Genomic DNA, 22,724 nt, shown 5'->3' with positions numbered 1-22,724 from the left:
CAGATTGTAACCTCTAGATCCTGAAGATTTTACTAGATACTAGTTACCGAAACTGAGCTTTCTTGAATTCTTTTTCCTTCCACTGTGGTTTCCCACATTTCAACATATCACTGATTTTTGTCCTCAAACGTTACTTAAATATTTTCACAGAATTAAATTAAATATGAATCATCCTTCCTGCTCTGATTTTTGAAATGACCCTGTTTCCTATGATAATGATTCTTCTGGTCCGTTTTGTAGTTATATGTTAGAGTTTGTAAATATTCACACATTTTGCAATTGCATATAATTTTCTTATTAATTATTTTTTCCTGTTCCTCTAAAGTTGCTGTTATTTCTTTTAACTTTTTGTGGGAAAAATTAAACCCATCTTTCACTTTGTTGATATGCTTATTTATAATTGAACTCCTTGATTTTTGCTCAAATTGCTTTTCAAGTTACCCACTTTTAGGGAAGACATTATTTGGGTTTTGTTTAGTATATCAGACTTTTTTTAGTTCGTTGTATCAAGAAGTGTAGACTTTTCTGTACGTAATGTCCTTTTTCCCACAGTAGTTTATTTATTTTTTTTTTTAAAGAAAGTCTGTTAAAATAAAGATCATCAAAAGATCTTTTCCTAAACCTTTCCTCTACCAGAAATATCCCTAGAGTCACATGGTCCTTTCTCCCTTCTTGCTTTTGTAGGCGTACAAAGCTAATCTGTCTCTGATCAGATTGCATGTACGTGTGCCTTTTGGGGCCCTTGTGCATTCGTTCTTCCTTCTAACCTCAAAACTGGGTTTTCTCTGTTGGCTCTCTCCCTTTAACATAGAAGTATACTCACGCTTTTGTTGAATCTTGGAATAAAAGGCTTTCTTTACCACGTATCTCCCTTTAACTACTACTACACCTCTCTTCTCAGCCAAATACTTGGGAAGAGAAGCCTTGAGTTTGTGTCGTTGTTTTCTCACCTCCAGTTCACTACTTTACCCACTGCCTGACACCCAGCTAACACACACACACAAGCCCAATCACTAAGTTGCCATAGCTGATTTGTAGTTTTCCTTCCCTCCTGGCAAAATTTGACTCTGTGCATTGGGATAATACACGCTGAGTACCTATTGAACAGGCACTGTGCTAGGTGCTGCTGTTATAGAAATGAAAAGAAGGCATCATCTCCTTTCTAACAACTCACAGGAGCAGCCATTCCTGATTCATACGCAGGTCTCTTGACTCCCAGTGCTCACTTTTGCAGGCTTCACTTAATGCCGTGTAAATCACCCTATTCTCCAGATCTTTCTTCCCACTTCTCCTTACTGTACACAACTTCTCAAGGCAATCACCTCCACGCCCATGGCTTCAGTTACTTCCTCCATTCTCTGAGAACAAGAGAATTTTAAATGTTTTGTTTCATGTATTAGCTTTATTTTACACAAGATGCCTCATTTGCTGTAACTGTAGATTCAAAGTTGCTCAGTGAAAGTAATAAATGAAAAATGGTGATATTCTTAGCGTGTAAATTTTAGGAAATTTCCCCAGTTACTCTTGATGGCTTGATTTAGTATGTGTGTTACTTTTGAAAACATGTTGGGATGTCACAAATGGACTTAGACTACAGAGATTTATATTCAACTTTTTTTTTTTTTTTTTTTTTGAGATTAAGTCTCACTCTGTCACCCGGGCTGGAGTGCAGTGGTGGATCTCTGCTCATTCCAACCTTCAACTCCCAAATTCAAGTGATTTTCCTGCCTCAGCCTCCCAAGGCGCCCACCACCACACCCGGCTGATTTTTGTACTTTTTTTAGTAGAGATGGGGTTTCACCATGTTGGCTGGGCTGGTATCCAACTCCTTACCTCAGATGATCCACCCGCCTCGGCCTCCCAAAGTGCTGGGATTACAGGCATGAGGCATCGCACCCGGCCTATATTCAACTTTTGATCAGAGAGTTCCATTTTAATGTGACACTGAGAGTAAAAAACTGTCTTTTCCTCCTTACCTATTTCCCTTCCTACATTCTCTGCCAGGAGGAAGGCACCACTACGTACCGAGTCTTCCCCAGCAGAGCCTGAGCAGGTCTGTTTTTCCTCTGCTTCCCCTCTTCTTTCACATCTCGTGACCAAGCACTTCCTATTCTGTCTCCCAAATGATCACAGACTTTTTCCTCCCCTTTTGCCACTGCCACTGCCCTTAGCATTACTCTGCCTTTAGATAAAGTCTCTTAATTGGTCTGGTAGCTTCCTTCAGTTCTTCCTTATTAAACAGACTGCTACACACACATCTGACAGAGACTTCTCACCTTTTTGTGGTTTAATGACTGAAATTCCCACAATAAAATTAAAAACACCCAGCATCAAATTTGAGGTCAAATAGAGGTGGGCTTGCATCCCAGGTTCATATATTGTCCAGCAGTGTGGTCTCAGAAAACAGAACTCCTTAAGCCTTTGTTGTGTATCTGCCTACACTCATTGAGAGTTGGGACTATTTCACACATACAGTGTCTGGCATGTAGAAGGGACTTAATAAATGTTGAATGAAGGGGAGGCATTTTAAAATTCATATCAAAAAAATGTTGTGTCTGGGAGTGGTAGCTCATGCCTATAATCCCAGCACTTTGGGAGTCCAAGGCAGGTGGATCTCCTGAGGTCAGGAGTTCGAGATCAGCCTGACCAACATGGGGAAACCCCATCTCTACTAATATAGACATTACCCGAGCATGGTGGCAGGCTCCTGTAATCCCAGCTACTTGGGAGGCTTAGGCACCTGAATGAGAATCACTTGAACCCGGGAGGCAGAAATTGCAGTGAGCCAGAATTGTGCCACTGCCTGGGCAACAGAGTGAGACTCTTGTCTCAAAAAAAAAAAAAAAAAAGTTGTTTTAAAAATATACTAATCTGGCTGGGCACGGTGGCTCATGCCTGTAGTCCCAGCACTTTGGGAGGCTGAGGCGGGCGGATCTCCTGAGGTTGGGAGTTCGAGACCAGCCTGACCAACATGGAGAAACCCCGTCTCTACTAAAAATACAAAATTAGCCAGGCATGGTGGTGCATGCATGTAATCCCAGCTACTTGGGAGGCTGAGGCAGGAGAATCACTTGAGCCCAGGAGGTGGAGGTTGCGGCGATCCAAGATTGCACCATTCCACTCCAGCCTGTGCAACAAGAGTGAACTCCATCTCAAAAAAAAAAAAAAATGTTCAGCAAGATTGAAGCATAAAAGGTTAATGGCCAGAATCATTTATCAATTTTATTTCTATACATCTGCAAGACACGATCTGAAAATGAAATTAGAGAAACAATTTCATTGGGCAACAAGAGAAAACTTCCTCTAAAAATATAATAATAATCTACAATGCCACTTCCTGTCCAAGCTTGACTTCTACCTGTACTTTCTGATACGGTTTGGCCAGGTCCCCACCCAAATCTCATCATGAACTGTAATCCCCATAATCCTCATGTGTCGAAGGAGGGGCTTGGGGGGAGGTGATTAGATCATTGGGGTAGTTTTCCTGATGCTATTCTTGTCATATTCAGTGAGTCCTCATGAGATCTTACAGGGTTTTGTTTTGTTTTGTTTTTTGGGATGGAGTCTTGCTCTGTTGCCCAGGCTGGAGTGCCATGGCACAATCTTGGCTGACTGCAGCCTCTGCCTCCTGAGTTCCAGCAATTCTCCTGCCTCAACCTCCTGAGTAGCTGGGAATACAGGCATGCACCACCACACCCAGCTAATTTTTGTATTTTTAGTAGAGATAGGATTTCACTACTTTAGCTAGGCTGGTCTCGAACTCCTGACCTCAGTTGATCCACCTGCCTTGGCCTCCCAAAGTGCTAGGGTTATGGGTGTGAGCCACTGTATCCAGCTGAGATCTGATGGTTTTATACATGTTTGACAGTTGCTCCTTCACATATTCACACTCTGTGCGGTCACCATGTTAGTCGGACCTGGTTCCCCTTCTGCCATGATTGTAAGTTTCCTGAGGCCTCCCCAGCCATGTGAAACTGTGAGTCAATTAAACCTCTTTCCTTTATAAATTACCCAACCTCAGGTATTTCTTTATATCAGTGTGAAAACTGATATATTTTCTGATAACCATGCTTGAGGAATTGGGAAATTCAGACTACCTGGGATCAAATTGTGGCCCCACCCTTAGCAGTCATGTGACCTTGGGGAGGTTACTTACCTTCTCTATCTCCACTTCTTCTGTAAAATCGTAAATGAGACTGTTTCTGAGGGTTAAATGAGCATAGCATAGTGAGGACACTGTCAGGCGCACACTGCTTGCCACATGTCGAGTATTCATCTTTATTGAATTAGGACGGTGGTAACCCACTTTATGGATCTCGATTTTGTATGACAAAATCATGCTTAGTGCTTTGTTAGTAAAAGAAGGAAAATCTGAAAGTCCCTGCCATAGAAGGAAGAAATAGCGGGGAGAAAACAGAGTTGGTACGTTTTAGCCTTTCAAAGCTTAGAGGGACAAGTTAGGTTTCTATTTTATGGAGAAGGAGGTGGAGGCAGGATGGGTCCTAAGGTGTCATTCAAGACACACAGCCATAACTCTTTATTGAGAGTAAGCTAGGGCCCCAGGGATTGCTGTGGTCAAGTTGTAGACAAAAACGACCACTCATTGGAAGACAGGAGATGAATGTTTTGTTACAAAAACAGTCAGCAATTCAGGTGTATCTATATTCAGTCAGCAAGTAAAAGTTGTTCAACTTAGTTGCTAATGGCCCACTCTACTGAGGCTTTGTATAGAACTCAGAGAGGAAGATGGCTTCAAGTAACGAACTACCCTGTGCTTTTCTTAGGACTAAAAAGCTCAGGAAGCTGGTGATGAATGAAAACCTTAGTCCACCTGGCACTGCAGGAGGGGCCAGGAGAGCAGCAGCATCATAAGCCACAGGGTGGGGCAGCCCAGGCAGGGGCATTCTGAGCTGTTGGGGAGGGATGGCAGCCAGGGTGGGGCACTGTGAGCTGTCGGGGAGGGCATTGTGATGTGTGGGGTGGGGCATTGTGTGCCACATGCCTGTGCTCCCACCTGGGCCAGTGGGCTTCAGTCTGTAGGTGACTACAGAAGGAGGAGGAGTTCCCTCTGTTCTCTCTTCAGGCAGTTGTGTCTCTCAGCGCTTGTTGGGTTCACAACCTATTGAATAAGCTGGCAAGTCTTCACCCTCCCAGACAAGTCAGCTCAGGGGATTCAGCAGGGCACGGGCCTTGGCCCGCAGCCCCAGCCGGGACCAGGGCCGGGCTGTGAGGTAGTCAGGCGAGCAGTGGGCAAGACCATCTCTGCAAGTGCAGCATAGCCTCACCCTAGGGCAGCAGGAGTGCGTGGCCAAAGTTGTGAGCAGAGGCACAGGTCGTGGCAGACAGGAGTAGAGGTGCCCCATGGGGAACGTACTGACCTGTTGTGTGTGCCCCAAGGACAGCCCCGAGTTTGACCAGCCGCAGGGGTCAGTGTGCCCCTCTGAGTCCGACATCTATGAGGCAGGAGCTGGGGACAGGATGGCAGGAGCTGGGAACAGGATGGCAGGAGCTGGGGATGGGATGGCAGGGGCGCCTATGGCTGCTGCTGTGCAGCCTGCTGAGGTGACTGTTGAAGTTGGTGAGGACCTCCACATGCACCACATCCATGACCGGGAGATGCCTGAAGGTAAGGAGGTGACGGGTGCCATCTGCCTTGGGCTTGCCTCTGGCTACTGCTGTCCCCAAGGTCCCCTGGGAGGCATCGCCCACTTCGAGCTCCTTTCTACCTGTAGCCAGCTTTCCCGGGGCTGTCCAGGAACAAGAGCTGGCTCTGCCTTGCATTCCCACCCCTTAGTCTTTCCCCACAGAGTCCAGTCAGTTTCTTTTTGCCTCCCCTCCCAATCACCCAGTTCTTGCTCTCTTGTCTCATTCTCCCAGGCTGCCATGGGACCATTTATTTATGGCTCTTCTTGTTGAATAAGCAGCAGTTGAATAAATGAGTTGATAAATTTTTATAAATGGTTACATCTTTTTTTTCTTTTCTCCCTCTATACATTTAGCTTTGGAGTTTAACCCTTCTGCCAATCCAGAGGCAAGCACAATATTCCAGAGGGATTGTCAAACAGATGGTGAGACAACATTGTCTGTATCTCTGTTTATCATCCTGTGGGACTTTGTTGAGGCTTCTTTGGACCATTCTCTTCCTTTTCTCAATAAAAACTCAAATATCCCAACTTTCCAGCAGCCATCTTATTTTTTCTTTGTACCTATCCACATGGTACCTAAGTGAAGGAACCAGGTAAGTGCCTAATTGTTTCCTTTGTTAAAGTAGGTAAATCTCAGGACAGTTCATATTCAGACATTCGGGGATTTCTTATTTAAAATCAGAATGGAGGTTGCCATGGGAGAGGCTGTATGGTATTCTTAATGGGCTGCTGTAAGTCACCTTGATAGAGGCTGCTTAGTTTCTTCTAACTGTAATTTGAACACAGGAGGAGGAAATAAAGGAGGGTGCTTAAAATAATTGTAAAAGGTGTGAAATGTTACAGCCAGGACTGCAGAAAAATGGTTGTGTGGGGATGGGGGGAGGGTTTGTCAAAGGAGTTTACCCATGAGGCTCTGATTACTTTAAAATTCTTACTTTAACACAAAATGTGTCTCCAGATTTATTCTGGTGACTTAACAGACTTTATTTACCTCCTTATTCTAAAAGAGAGGTGGGGATTGGTTCATGGTCAAAATTTTCAAGACATAGAACGTCAATGTAGACTTTTAATATGTAATGCAAAGATTGCAGGTTAAAAATGTCAGACCTTCCCTGTAAGAGTGTTCATTGCTGTGGCTCCCCCTTTGTCCTTTCCCCTTCTGACAGTAGCATCTTGTTGAAAGATAAGAAAGTTAGAGTTTTGGCCGGGTATGGTGGCTCACTCCTGCAATCCCAGCACCTTGGGAGGCCGAGGCGGGCGGATCACCTGAGGTCAGGAGTTCGAGACCAGCCTGGCCAACATGGTGAAACCCCATCTCTACTAAAATAATACAAAAATTTGTTAGGTGTGGTGGCGCATGCCTGTAGTTCCACCTACTCATGAGGCTGAGGCAGGAGAATTGCTTGAACCCGGGAGGCAGAGGTTGCAGTGAGCAGAGATCGTGCCAGTGCACTCCAGCCTTGGTAACAGAGCGAGACCCCGTCTCACAGAAAAAAAAAAAGGAAGAAAGTTGGAGATTTTTAAGTCTCTACATTGCTGGGAGAGGCGGGGGATGGGAGGCGGTAGGAAAGATAAAACAATTAGTTGGTTTGCCTCTAAAATCTTGCGGAGAGATGAATCTAAGTAAAAGTAATTCTGGGTAATAATATGATTCCTGAATAAAAACTAAAATTTTCAAAATAGAAAACATTGCATCATAAAGATGTGAAATCCAGTTGGCTTATTTTTTTCATTTAAATGCCAGAGATTTCACTACTGTAGAGGAAATGTCTTATAGCTCTTCTATTTAAACTTCGGTTGGGCTCTTAATTTTTTAAGAGGCAGGATAATTATGACACCTGATGAGTGTGACTTTGTAACTTGTAAGTACTGTCCTCTCTTTTCAAGATATTTAAGGATTGCTTTAGAATAAACCAATATGTGAATTAATTGATTATACCTTTATACACAAAGCATGTAAGTACTTGTGTAAACTTATACTCTGTTCGGTGATGTAAGGAAAGGCTCTGAGTGATGTTACACACCAGTTAGTAGATGGGTAGTGTTGGATGAGAGCCCCAAAATGGCTCTTTATTGTCATTCTTTAGGATTATAACACAGTTTATGTATGTCTCACTTGGCCATTTCCGATATAAATAAGGCCTATTTATGTTCTCCCTATGTATTGCTAATGAAGAAATGAAGACTTACAGATATCACATGACTGTGGAGGACATCTACTCAACAAAACTGAGGTTCTGTGTCCTCAGAATGACATGAAAGTGACAGATATGCTGAATTTACTTCTAAAAATTAAAAAAAAAACTCTAGAATACATCTTATATTTTGCCTATAAAATAGACCTGTCTTTTAAAACTTACTGACATCTTTATTTATTTTATGCAAAGTTGATTTTACACAACTCAAAGCCGACATTTACCTCTTCATTTTTTTTTTTTTAAATAAAGGAGGGTGTCACTATGTTACTCATGCTGGCCTCAAATTCCTGACCTGGGTTCAAGTGATTTTCCCATCTCAGCCTCCTGAGTAGCTGGGACTACAAGCATATGCCATCTTGCCTGGCTCTATCTTATGTCTATACGTTCATTTCAATGGATAAGAATAGACGTAGATGTAGTGAAATAGCCTAAATGCAGTAGTTGAATAAATGAATTGATAAATTTTTATAGATGATTACCTCTTTTTTTCTTTTCTCCCTCTATGCATATAGCTTTGGAGTGTAACCCTTCTGCCAATGCAGAGGCAAGCACAATATTCCAGAGGAACTCTCAAACAGATGGTGAGACAACGTTGTTTTTTCCACCAAGAGAAACAGTACAAACTCTTGTTTGATCAGGTGTATTATAGGAAGTATTTAGAAAAACTCATACTGGTTTAAATTTTTCAACTTTTCACATATCCACTTGTCCTATTTTAATGTGTGATACACTTTCCTTTAGTTGTTATCATTTTGGTGAAAACATGTAAACTTTTCGTTTATACATTTTGCCATCTTTTTATCAACACAATTTGTCATGTGATGGAGGAGCCATGGATTTCTCTTTATTCATAATTCTTGGTCCCTTTTCCCTTGCTCCAAAGAGTACATTTTAAAGCTGAATGATAGAACTTAGGCTTCAGCTTGGTTTTCATTTAAACAAATTAAAAAAACACAGGTGTTTATCATCAGGGATTGAATCTGTGATTTGGGCCTCCTCTCACACAGTCCTCTGACCACATTCATTTACCACATCCAAGTTCATGCTACTCAAAACTTTTAAGTTTTTAACCTTTTCATTTGATGTAATGTAGATTTAAACATGCCCTACTCCTGCTTATTTTCCTTAATGTTATGTTAAATTCTCATTTGTTTGCTAAAAAGCCATACACAGCCAAGTTTTCCAGTTGACTTAAACAGCAAGAATACAAGTGAGGGTTCTATAATAATATGTGAAGTAACGCAGCACAGTAAAATATGGGAGTTTCTAATTTTTGTTTTTATAGTTTGAGTAGACTTTGTCCATTTTGAATCAGTTATTTCTGGTTAGAATTTGTGCTCATTTTTTACATTACTGTAAAGAGATACCTAAGGCTGGGCAATTTATAACAAAAAGAGGTTTAATTGGCTCATAGATCTTCAGGCTGTACAAACATGGCTTCATCATCTGCTTCTGGTGAGGGCCTCAGCAAGCTTACAATCATGATAGAAGGCAAAGGGGAAGCAGGTGGTTCCACACGGTGAAAGTGGGAGGAGAGAGGGGAAGGGGGAAGGTACCACACTCTTTTTATTTATTTTTTTTGAAATGGAGTCTGTCTCCATTGCCCACTCTGGAGTGCAGTGGTGTGATCTCGGCTCACTACAACCTCCACCTCCCAGGTTCAAGCAATTCTCCTGTCTTAGCCTCCTGAGTAGCTGGGACTATAAGCGGGTGCCACAACACCTGGATAATTTTTGTAGTTTTGGTAGAGACGGAGTTTCACCACGTTGACCAGGCTGGTCTCGAACTCCTGACCTCAGGTGGTCCGCCCGCTTCAGCCTCCCAGAATGCTGGAATTAGGCTTGTGCCACTGCACCTGGCCGGTACCACACTCTTTTAAACTACCATAATGAAAATTTGCTTATTACCATGGGGATGGGACCAAGTCATTCATAGGGAATCCCCCACCATTACCCAAACACCTCCCACTAGGCCCTTTCTCCAACATTAAGGGTCACATGTTAACATGAGGTTTGGAGGGGGAACATATCCAACACATATCAGAATTGTATTTCCCAGCTCCTTCCAGAGCCATTGGCTTCTCTCACCTAGAGAGCATGGAAGCGGTAAAAGAAAAGCTATTCCATGTCTCTCACCCTTCAGTGGTAGGAACTTTTGCATACAAGGCCCTTCCAGCATCAAAGGCAGACACAGTGTAGGAAACAAAGCATGACCCAAGTCCTTCTTGGGGCTTTTATTATTCTGGCCTTTTTTTAGAGAGAAAAAAATGATTTTTTGTGCTGCAGACACCATGTCCAATTATGTTTGTATATTCATTTTAAAATTAAAATTTAGGCCAGGCTCTGTGGCTTACACCTGTAATCCCAGCTCTTTGGGAGGCTGAGGTGGTTGGATCACGAGGTTAGGAGATCAAGACCATCCTGGCTAATGCAGTGTATCCTCTTCTCTACTAAAAATACAAAAAAAAAAATTAGCTAGGCATGGTGGCATGTGCCTGTAGTGCCAGCTAGTCAGGAGGCTAAGGCTGGAGAATCGCTTGAGCCCAGGAGGCTGAGGTTGCAGTGAGCTGAGATCCCGCCACTGCACTGCAGCCTAGGTGACAGAGTGAGACTCTGTCTCAAAAAAAGATAAATAAATAAAATTTAAGATAGATTACTTTCCAGTTGTGTAAAGATCCATGTTTTGTTTTGTTTTGTTTTTAGTGACATATATGTAACCACTAAGTGTGGTTCAAGTCCTTAGTAGGTAACCACTAAGTGTGGTTCAAGATGCTTACAGGGATTCTGTTGCATCTAGAGATAGGTGTCTGGTCAGGAAGCAGTTCTTAGAGCTGTTAGCTCTTAGCTTCTGATAATTAAAGTAACCTATGTATAAATGCAGAATGAGAGAATACTAATGGATCATGGCTCATATACGCAACAGTTAAACTTTTTTATTAGCTAAATTTTCCATCTGACCTAATTTTTTGCCCTTTTCTTTTGTACATGAGGATTCTTTCATTTTTATGTAATATAAACTTTATGAAATAGAAACTTTCATTTGTATGAAATAGAAACTTTCATTTGTATGTAATAGAAACTTTATGAAATTAATCGTGCCAGATAATTTAAATTATAAATTGTTGAAAATAATTTTTTAAATGGAATTTTGTCTCATTTTACATAGGAGTAATCAGTAAGATGTTAACAACTACTTTTATTTTATGGCATTTGTATCAGAAGTGACCAGTTTTTCTTTTTTATTCTTAGTTATAGAAATAAGAAGAAGCAACTATACAAACCACGTAAGTAAACAGTCAAATAGTTAAGAAATTGATAGTTTGACATAAAAGTGTGTCTCTCTTGATTTCTTTAAATTACAATGTGGACCCAGTGGCAATAGCATGGACCCTTTTTTGTGGATTTTCTAAATCTCTTCTATTTTCCTAAGTATTAAATTTATCCAGAAAAGTCTTTAGCTTAGTGTGTCCTTTTAAGGATTTCTGATATTTAAGTTGAATTTCAATAGTCTGGTTGTGGTAAAAATATCTGCCTTAAGGCTGGATGTCGTGGCTCATGCCTATAATCCCAGCACTTTTAGGAGTCCGAGGTGAGTGGATCATCAGGAGTTCGAGACAACCCTGACCAACATGGTGAAATTCTGTCTCTGCTAAAAATACAAGATTAGCCAGGCATGGTGGTGCATGCCTGGAATCTCAGCTACTCAGGAGGCTGAGGCAGGAAAATCACTTGAACCTGGGAGGCGGAGGTTGCAGTGAGCCGAGATCACACCATTGCATTCCAGCCTGGGTGAGAGAGTGAAACTCTGTTTCAAAAAAAAACAGATCTGCCTTAAACATTTATTCTTATTTTTAATGAAATAACAAATAGAAGAGCTAAGTTAATTGCCAGCACTGTCTACTGACTTTCTGTCACAGCAGGTGAAAGCATACCTTCCTCGCTGAACCATGATCTTATGTTCCTCCCTCTGTTTCTTCCAATAGTAGCACACTTTTTCATTAAATCAGTAATATTTACATGATTTTGACTCTGCAAACATTATTCACTGCTAAGTCATAAGGTGTTTTCACTGTGCCTCTGCATTACACGTCCTTCATCCTGTCTCTGAAACAGTTCTGAAATCTGAGCACTTCTGCAGTTCTCCTGGGTCTTCTTTTTTCCTAGCCTATGTTAGTTTATCCATCCAAATATAGTAAGTAGCCTCTGGGTGGTCTGTTTGCTTTCACATCCATTATTTTTTAGCGTGAAGCTAATTTTCTGACTATATTCGTTTGCTTATTTTCTTTTTTCTTTTTTTTGAGACGGAGTCTTGCTCTGTTGCCCAGGCGGGAGTGCAGTGGCCGGATCTCAGCTCACTGCAAGCTCCGCCTCCCGGGTTTACACCATTCTCCTGCCTCAGCCTCCCAAGTAGCTGGGACTACAGGTACCCGCCACCTCGCCCGGCCGTTTGCTTATTTTCTAATAGCTGTTTTTCCCCAAGTGTTGTAGCATTTATCACATGCCTTTCAAAGATGCTTTCCATCTGTGAAAACACATCTGTTCCTTTTGTGTGTGTGTTGGGGAGCCAACTTTCTTTGGCCTTTTGTCATCCTAGTTCAGTATGGAGTGGCTTTCCCTAGATATGCTCGATGTCTGCTTTTCTGCGCTATCTCCTTAAAGTCTTTTTGGATCTCACATAACTGCTCTCTTGTGTGGGATCGCCTGAGTCCTAGATTCTGTGTTTCCTTCTGTCCTGTAATCCCCTCTAGTTGTACTTTAACACACTTTCCTGGGTGGAGATATTTAGAGAGCTGGCCAGTCTTAAAATCCCTCCTCTTTGATAGAGAGGACACCTCTAGGTTGAATCTAGATTTTATGGTTCTGAAGACATTTTGCAGTTGTGCTGTCATTACAGTGTTGTTCTTGAATCTATTACCAGTGTGTGATACACTATTTACAACCAGGTTTTAGGTATCTGCAGAAGCTTTTTAGGATCTTCTCTCTCTCTGAGGTTCTGAAATTTTATAATAACAGCTTGGTGGGGATCTTTTCATTTTATTGAGGCTACTAAACCTGAGACTATCTCTTCTTGAGAATTTTTTTTTTTTTTTATTTTCTCTGTTACTTTTTTACTGTTAGTCTCATTATTCAGACGCTAGGCTGCTTAGACCAGTACACTTGCATTGGTTTTTAATTTTTCCCTTTCTATTTTTTTATTTTGTTTTTTTATTCTAGTTCTGGGATATTCTGTGACTTTATCCTCTACTCTTTCTGTTGAATTTTATATTTTTGAGAGTGTTTTAAGGTTTTTTTCAGGTTTTGCTCCTGGTTTTGACTGCTCCCATGAATTCCTTTTTTCTATTGTTTTGATCTCTTTTGTTGGAGGCTTCCATCCAATGTGTGGTGGTCCCTGGCCTGCTTTATTTGGAAGCAGGACTTCTGTTAGCTGATAGCACTCACTGTGAGGTTTTGGAAGCCAAACTAGCTTTTTATTTGGGGGACCTCAGTGTATTATCTGGGGATCTTTATTCGAGACATTTCCGTTTCTTCTGAGAAGGATCTCCCAATTTTCTGCCTGGGAAGTAAAAGCATGGCCACTTGCTTTCCAAAAGCAGAGTTAGCCAAGGAAGTTGGAGTTCCATTTTTGGTATACAGTTTTCTTTATATCTCAGGTTTAAGTCATGGTATAATTTCATGAGCCAGAAATTCTCAGGTTTGATACATCCAGAGAACACACATCTAAGTTTCTTGTCAGATGGAAGGACAGGTAGACTCGGGCCTCTGGTTAGAGATTTTCAACTGACCTTGCTGGCTTTTGTTTTACATTTTACCCTACTTTCCAAAGTGCCATTTGCCTGTAAGTTCACAACCTGCCTTTAGTTCTGCAAGACAAACTGGCTCGCTTCGGTTCCAGTCACTTTCTGTAAGCACCAAAGTTGTGCTTCCGTGTTATTTACCACTCCTTTATCTACTTTTTATATCACAGCATTTATTAAAAATTATCTCTGTCAACCTTCTCTCCTGGTCATGTGTTAACCTTTATTTTATGACTGATGAGACTTCCGGAGGGAGAGAAAATAAATTTGTGGTCAATCTATTATATTTAATCCAAATTTAGGACCTGTGCTTAAATCAAAGTCTAATTTCAGTATAATGATATTAATCTAGAGAATTTTTTAAATTAATGTATCTATAATAAGCATATTACACTTTTCTCATAGGGCTTTGTTTAATATTTTCAAACTTTATCCACTGCCATATACTTCCCTTAACTTCACAACAGAGATGGAGCTGGTTTCATGAATGCCCAAAGTGTTAGAAATATTTAAGTTAATTAAGATTTGTTCATTTTTAGCCTGGTCAACATAGCAAGACATCATGTCTACAAAAACGTTAAATAAGAGATTAGCCAGGCCTGGTGGCATGTGCCTTTTGTTTTGCCTACTCAGGAGGCTGAGGCAGAGGATCGCTTGAGCTCAGGAGTTTGAGGCTGCAGTTAACTATAATTGCACCACTGCACTCCAGCCTGAGCAACAAAGGGAGATCCTGTCTCAGAAAAAGGAAAAAAGTTATTAATTCTTTAAAAACATACCTAAAATTTGTCCTGCCCAAAAGGAGAGCAAAAAATGTGAACTTTAGTCTTTGTTTTATTTTAATTTATGTTTGCTGAGAAAAATGCTGTACTTTATTTATTTATTTGTTTGTTTATTTATTCCATAGGGTTTTGGGGGAACAGGTGGTATTTGGTTACATGACTAATTTCTTTAATGATGATTTGTGAGATTTTGGTGCACCCATCACCTGAGCGGTATCCACTGAACCCAGTTTGTAGTCTTTTATACCTCACCCTCCTCCCAGCCTTTCCCCCAAGTCCTCAAAGTCCATCGGATCATTCTTATGGCTTTGCATCCTGATAGCTTAGCTCCCACATATGGATGAGAACATATGATGTTTGGTTTTCCATGCTGAGTTACTTCACTTGGAATAATAGTCTTTACTTTCATCCAGGTTGCTGGGAATGCCATTAATTTATTCCTTATTATGGCTGAGTGGTATTCCTCAAAAATATATGTGTATGTATATCACAGTTTCTTTATCCACTCATTGATTGATGGGCATTTGGGCTGGTTCCATATTTTTGTAGTTGTAACATGTTTGAGTTCCTCATAGATTCTGGATAATAGCCCTTTGTCAGATATATAGACTGGGAAAATTTCCTCCCACTCTGTGGGTTGTCTGTTTACTCCTTTCCCTGTGCAGAAGCTATTTAGTTAAGTTTCACCTGTTTGTTTTGTTGCATTTGCTTTTGTGTTCTTGGTCATGAAGTCTTTGCCTAAGCCAATGTCTAGACGGGTTTTTCCAGTGTTATCTTCTAGAATTTTTATGATTTCAGGTCATACATGTATGTCCTTGATCCATCTTGAGTTGATTTTTGTGTGAGGTGAGAGTTGAGGATCCAGTTTCATTCTCCTGCATGTGGCTTGCCAATTATCCCAGCACCATTTGTTGAATAAGGTTTACTTTCTTCACCTTGTGTTTTAGTTGGCTTTGTTGAAAATCAGTTGGCTATAGGTATTTGAGTTTATTTCTGGGTTCTCTATTCTGTTCCATTGGTGTATGTGCCTACTTTTGTACCACTACCATGCTATTTTGGTGACTATGGCCTTCTAGTATAGTTTGAAATAAGTAATGTGATGCCTCCAGATTTGTTTTTGCTTAATTTTGTTTTGGCTATGTGGGTTCTTGTTTGGTCCCATATGAATTTTAGGATTGTTTTTTCTAGTTCTGTGAAGAAGGATGGTGGTATTTTGATGGACATTACATTGAATTTATAGATTGCTTTTGGCAGTATGGTCATTTTCACAATATTCATTCTACCCATTCATGAGCATGGGATGTCTTTCCATTTGTTTGTGTCCATGATTTCATTCAGCAATGTTTTGTAGTTCCCAATGGCATATCAAAAAGATAATCCATCCGGGCACGGTGGCTCACGCCTGTAATCCCAGCACTTTGGGAGGCCGAAGTGGGCAGATCCCCAGGTCAGAAGTTTGAGACCAGCCTGGCCAACATGGTGAAACCCTGTCTCTACTAAAAATACAAAAATTAGCCGGGCATGGTGACGCATGCCTGTAATCCCAGCTACTTAGGAGGCTGAGACAGGAGAATCACTTGAACCTGGGAGGCGGGTTGAACCTGGGAGGCAGAGGTTGCAGTTAGCCAAGATCACCCCACTGCACTGCAGCCTGGGTGACAGAGCAAGACTCCATCTCAAAGAAAAGATAATCCACCATGATCACATGGGTTTCATACCAGGGATGCAGGGATGGATTAACATACACAAGTCAATAAATGTGATACACCACATAAACAGAATTAAAAACAAAAAAAATCACATGATCATCTCAGTAGACACAGAAAAAGCATCTGACAGAATGCAGCATCCTTTTATAATTAAAACCCTCAGCAAAATCGGTGTACACGGATCATACCTCAATGTAATAAATGCCATCTATGACAAACCCACAGCCAACATAATACTGAATGGGGAAAAGTTGAAAGCATTCCCCCTGAGAACCGGAACAAGACAAGGATGCCCACTCTCACCACTTCTATTCAGCATAGTACTGGAAGACCCAGCCAGAGCAATCACATGGGAGAAAGCAATAAAAGGCATCCAGGTCGGTAAAGAGGAAGTCAAACTGTTGCTGTTTGCTGATGACATGATTGTATACCTAGGAAACCCTAAAGACTCCTCCAAAAAGCTCCTAGAACTGATAAATGAATTCAGGAAAGTTTCAGGAGACAAAATTCATGTACACAAATCAGTAGCTCTGTTATACCCTAACAGCGACCAACCTTAGAATCCAACCAAGAACTCAACCCCTTTTATGATAGCTGCAAAAATAAAATAAATAAAATAAAATAAAATAATTAGGAATAGACCTAACCAAGGAAATGAAGACCTCTAAAAGGAAAACAACTTTAATATTTTTAATGGGTTAAAATGAGAGGCAGCAGGTACAGCAGAAGAAGTCAGTGGTTGGGCATCGGCATCCAATGGGTCCTGGACCTTTGATGTTAAGGCTTTGGTTTTGACTTACTAAATTACTAGGTACGATTATTTTCTAGTTTTTGTTATGAAACCTTAAAACTACTAAGTAACCCCTTCCATTTCTTGTTAAAGATCATAAAATTTCATACTCTGATTTATGCTGACTGACGTTAGATTATTTGTTTCCATTTTGTGACTACCTTAAATAATACCTATAAACAGTAAACTGTTAGTAGTGTTTTTGCTGTAATTAAATGTAGTAAGACTTATCTTCCAAATTATAACTGAATTGTCAAACACTTGTCAAAGTTTTGGATTTACTCAAAATTCTATGCTCAGTAACTGGAGGTAGGAAGAGTAAGGGCCCTCCCGTACTCTTAAGGAGAGGCGTACTTTCTCATGAGGGGAATACTCTGCAACAATTAGTGTCTTGTGAATTCAACTAATTAGTGTAGAAAAAACATTTTTTGGTGTGGTTGCTGACAAAGAGATCCAAGAGGGTAGATGGAGTCAAGCTTGCTGAAGCAAGGAAAGAGAAAAGAAGTATTCTAGGCAGAGAGCAGGAGTAGAGCAGGAAAATGGCTAGGTGCAGGTCAGATGACTTATAGAATGAAATTGATCAAGTTTTGAAATGAATGGAAAGTATTCTCTGAGAGTCTTGTTTGAGGCATGTCATGGCAGTCTTATTTAAACATGAAGCGAAAGATTTTTTAAGTTGTCATCTGTTTTCAGGGTGTGAGAGAATATTTAAGTGATACTCTTTTTATCCTCCACATAAGAAAATAGGACTAGAGAAACCTATGGCTTCCTCACTTGTTGGTGGCCTAGCAGCCCTGGTACACAGAGCCTCTGAATCTGAAACACTTGTTTTGTCACAATATCGCCTGAAATAATACATTTAGGATGAGTAATTTAGTAAATGCATTAGTCTTGTAGTCACTGCAATAAAATGCTCTTGTACCAGTATTATTTAATACATTACATTTTATCATAGTAAATTAATCATAGAAATAGAAATTCTCAGCTGCTTTATATTGCTATAGAAAAAAGCAATGAAATCTTATTTTAAACTTTTCTCATGATTTTTAAAGGGAATTCATAAAATCCTTGTTAGGTTTGATGACAGGTACCATATTAAGGGCAGCATTTTATAACCCGTATCTTAAACATTGTCTCTGGAAGTTAAGAGCCTCCAATCGGTTCTCTGTAGAGTGCACATGATACCGCACTCAGGCAGTTCATGGAGTGTAAGAAATATCTTAGTCCTTTGTCATTTGACATTTTAACTAAGAAAAAATACAGTTTGATAAGTTTAACTTACACTTCCCTTCCCCTTCAGGTATCTACTGTGCGTTTCAGTCAACAATACAGCTCATGTTCAACAATATTCCTTGATGACAACACAGCCAGCCAGTCTTATCTTACAATGACAATAATATCGTGAGTACAGCTATACTGCCAAGGGATAGATCCCTTTATTCTGAAATTATTTCAGCCATTTGGTTGTCCTCTCCAGCAATCAGTTTAAGAAATTGGAGTCAACTATATATTGATATCCAGATTCTATATATTAAGTATATATTAAGTATCAATTTCTCTTTTAATCTTAGATGTCATGGTAGAAGGAAAAATCAGATAGCAAAGAAACAGTCCCAGAAAAAGTGTATTTTTTTGATGCCTTTATGCCTTACGACAGTGCTGAACGCATTGAATTGATCAAGTTTTGAAAGGAATGGAAAGTATTCTCTCAGATTCTCATTTGGGTCATGAGGATAGGTTCCCTTTATTGAATGTTTTTCATGAAAACTTAGTTGTTCAGTGCATTAGAGGCCTAAATCAGTGTGTACTACTTTGGACAGTAGCCTTGGAAGAAGGAACAGCTTTTCCTCTTCTGACACCACAGTGTATCTGCATTTGAATTTCTCCCATTGTGCGTGAGCACCTCATGTGCCACAAAGATGCGCTTTGAGAGCACCCTGAGGATGCAGTTTATTTTAAAAGGAACAACAACCAACACCACCAACAGCTCCTAGCGGCTGTCCAGTGTACATTATTATCATCTCCTTGGGTTATGAGTGTTGATTTTTAGAACACAGTTTGGAAAGTACTAATTTAGAATATTAATGTCTTTATCTTTGATTTTACTTTTCATTCTGTAAACATAGCATACCTAGCTTATAAACAATTTCGTTTCAAATGCACTAGCCTTTTTAGCTAATTCAACTGTCAGTAACTTTTACTTCAATTAAAAATGGCAAGTTTACACTCATAATAATGTCACTATCCTCCCTCCCTTTTAATAATAGTTGTGATGAAATTGTGTTTCAGCAAAAACTGGACTCAAACTCTGTCTCAAGTCCTGAGCTTTGGGACCTGTTGAGTAATCACTAAATGTCTGTAGTCAGCCAAGTCTCTGAAATCTTTGAGCGCACATACACAAAAGCTACTTTGACTAGAGTCCCTGGCTTCTTTGAGTTCAAAAGATTTTGATGTGTTAGCATACAATTCAAAAGTAGCTTTGAAGATTAATCTTGCTCAAACAAATTTCATGCTTTTTTCCTCATTATGCTACTTTTTAGAAGTCTACTTTTGAAAGTAAAGTAAGTTTTAATGTGCCACCAGCAAATTTGAGAAATAATTATTTGGTATATTAACTATTGGTGAAATAAAGGTTTATTGAGCAAATTAATAGGGCAAATTGGCTTCAAGAAAAGATTCTGAAAAATGTTTATCACGAGTCAGTAGTGCAGTGTTGTCAGTGGGATAGGTGGAACTCACTGAGATCACTCATGCAAGGTTTTTTTTCAAAATACAGATCTGCAAATACATGTATCTTCCCATCTCCACTTTCCCTCTATCTCTAGGCAATGAGAAGCCTTTTAGGAAAATAGGGATGGATGTGAGGCATCTTTATGTGAAGAAAGGCATCCCAGAAGATTCTGATTTTCACCCCAGCTCAATCATTCCAAACTTTGCTGCACGTCGAAATCACCTGGGAAACTTTTACCAACAACCTTGATGCCCAAAGTCATTCCCAACACTCATTACATTAAAATGTCTCATGTTGAAGATGAGGCCGTTATTAAAGCTTCTCAGGTGATTTTAACGTGCAGCAAACTTTGAGAGCCACGGCTTAATTTGAGTTTAGGACGAGAAACTGCTCCTATTTGGTGGGACCTTGGGCAAGTCAGTTTTAAGGTTTGTTTCCCTGATCTGTAAAATGAGTGTTGAATTAAATGTCATGTAAGGTCATTGGTCCTTTCCAGCATGTAACTTTAAATTCTGTGATTTTAAAATTATTTCAGAGATGAAAACTACTTGAAGCACTATAGACATATCCATCTTACATGCTAATGTTACAGGCTTTTCAAAAAGTGTTAACATTGTATAGACCTAGTAACTAAAATTGAGATTTGCCTTCTCTCAGTTGTTTTGAGCCTCATTCTACAAAATTAGCTGGGTGTGGTGGCTCATGCCTGTAATCCCAGCTACTCGGGAGGCTGAGGCAGGAGAATGGCTGGAATCTGGGAGGCAGAGGTTGTTGTGAGCCAAGATCGCACCATTACACTCAAGCTTGGGCAACAAGAGTGAAACTCCATCCCAAAAACAAAACAAAAAAATTACCTGGGCATAGTGGTGCAAAGCTGTAGTCCCAGCTACTTGGGAGGCTGAGGCATGAGAATCGCTTGAACCTCAGAGATGGAGGTTGTGGTGAGCCAGGATCGCACCACTGCACTCCAGTCTGAGCAACAGAGTGAGACTCTGCGTCAAAAAATAAATAAACACATAAAATAAATCACATGGGACAAAAGGTTTTGTGGGTAGAAGAGCATATAACAGGGAAATCTGTTATATTTATATATTATAATCATCAACAGAAACACGTCTTCTTTACAGCATATTGCCTTGCATTTTGGTTCTCGTATTTTTGTGAAAAAACAAGAAATGAAAACAAAGTGCCCTTATGGTGCTGTTCTGAACTAGAAGATTTGAATTTCAGGGCCACTAGGAGAGTTTCCTCTGCCCCCCTTTTAAAAAATGTCTTCAGGCCTAACAAATGATAACATCTATTGTTGTGAATTGTTTTTCCTTCCACAGAGTGACCTTGGAGATACATCATGATATCACGCAAAGGTGAGCTTTTTAGAAACCTGTCTTGTTATTCTGGCTAATTACTTTGCAAGATATCAAGCTCAGTGTTAGGTCACAGCTGTAGACATCGTAAGCTGTATTGTGCCTGCTAAAATATCGAAGCAAATTATTTGTGTTTTCTTTGTTCCTTAAGACTCTTAATTCTTAAATGATTGAGCATCTCAAAGAGTATGTGTTTATGTTGATTATATTAATATTGACTGTGGTAGAAATAGAATACTGAGATTTTTTTTCAAAATCTATTTTTAGTTTAGATTTCACAGCCTTACCACTGTTGATATTATGAGCTAGATAACGCTTTGTTGTGAGGACTGTCCCGTGCATTGCAGAGAGTTTAGCAGCTTTCATGGCCTCTACCAACTAGATGTCATTAGTAACCCTGACCCAGGTTGTAATACCAGAAAATATTCCTTGGGAACAATATTTTTAACAGAAATTTTTCACTGAAAAATAACTTTTCTACAATAAAAAGTTGAGTAAAAAGTGTGTCATGTATTTATATTATTTAAAGTCTCTCATGTTGAGCTTAATAGGAGACAACTGGATTCTCTAGATCTTTCTTTCTAACTTGCTTTTAAAAAGCAATAAGAGGCTGGGCGCAGTGGCTCACTCCTGTAATCCCAGCACTTTAGGAGGCTGAAGCGGGCAGATCACAAGGTCAGGAGATCGAGGCCATCCTGGGTAACATGGAGAAACGCCGTCTCTACTAAAAATACAAAAACGTAGCCAGGCGTGGTGGCACGCACTGTAGTCCCAGCTATTCTGGAGGCTGAGGCAGGAGAACAACTTGAACCTGGGAGGTGGAGGTTGCAGTGAGCTGAGATCACGTCACTGCACTCCAGCCTGGGTGATAGCAAGACTCCGTCTCAAAAAAAAAAAAAGCAATAAGATGGCCGGGTGCAGTGGTTCACACCTGTAATCTCAGCACTTTGGGAGGCCAAGGTGGGTGGATCACTTGAGGTCAGGAGTTTGAGAGCAGCCCCACTAACATGGTGAAACCTGCCTCTACTGAAAGTACAAAAAATGACTGGGCATGGTGGTGCTTGCCTGTAGTCCCAGCTACTGGGATGCTGAGACCGGAGAATCACTTGAACCTGGGAGGCGGAGGTTGCAGTGAGCCGAGATCTCGCCATTGAACTCCAGGCTGAGTGACAGAGGGACTCCGTCTCAAAAAAAGAAAAAAAAGAATCAGTAAGATGACCTAACCTCATGCAAATATGTACTCGGTAAAAGGTGTATTTTTAAAGTTTTCAGACAGTTGTGGGTATTCTTTAATACTAAATCAAAACTTCACAAGTGCTAGTTTCTTAAATTAGTTACAGTGGCATTTTCCATGTTAATAAATTTATTCCATCAGTACTCCTTGATCTTTCTTGCACAGTAAATGGATCTTTCCTCCCATACTTGCATTTCTAATGTTATGCATTAGTTACTTGGAATATATTGGTTTATGTTTTATTATGTCAAAAATCACTTTTAATTTAACCACCAATCTTACTTTAAAACACCTTTAAGTATTGAAAAGCTGTCAAGCCTAGTAGCAGGAAGAAGTTTTTCAAAGTCCTCAGGAAAGCTTACATTTTATCGTTGGGAACAAATACTTATTTTCCTTGAAGGGACAACCTCTCCATTTATTTTTGAGAATGATAGTTGTACTTCTTTTTTTTAGACTGAGTCTCACTCTGTCACTTGGCTG

At 40.2% G+C, this 22,724-nt stretch overlaps 1 protein-coding gene across 7 annotated transcripts in view; it reads left to right on the top strand.

The window, feature by feature from the left end:
- The window catches only part of LOC135965095 (arf-GAP with GTPase, ANK repeat and PH domain-containing protein 5-like), an 80,651-nt gene that overhangs the window by 55,718 nt on the left and 2,209 nt on the right, over positions 1-22,724 (top strand). For all 7 annotated transcript variants that reach the window (XM_065520770.2, XM_074001649.1, XM_065520769.2 and 4 more), the window contains 7 exons: positions 3,869-3,940; positions 5,398-5,626; positions 6,000-6,068; positions 8,356-8,424; positions 11,092-11,126; positions 18,216-18,316; positions 20,975-21,010. In XM_065520770.2, the coding sequence (XP_065376842.1) occupies positions 3,869-3,940; positions 5,398-5,626; positions 6,000-6,068; positions 8,356-8,424; positions 11,092-11,126; positions 18,216-18,316; positions 20,975-21,010 (611 nt within the window). The remainder of the gene's footprint in view (positions 1-3,868; positions 3,941-5,397; positions 5,627-5,999; positions 6,069-8,355; positions 8,425-11,091; positions 11,127-18,215; positions 18,317-20,974; positions 21,011-22,724) is intronic.

Source organism: Macaca fascicularis, chromosome 9 (assembly GCF_037993035.2).
Source record: "Macaca fascicularis isolate 582-1 chromosome 9, T2T-MFA8v1.1".
NCBI lineage: Eukaryota > Metazoa > Chordata > Mammalia > Primates > Cercopithecidae > Macaca > Macaca fascicularis.
This window is presented reverse-complemented; position numbering and strand designations above follow the sequence as displayed.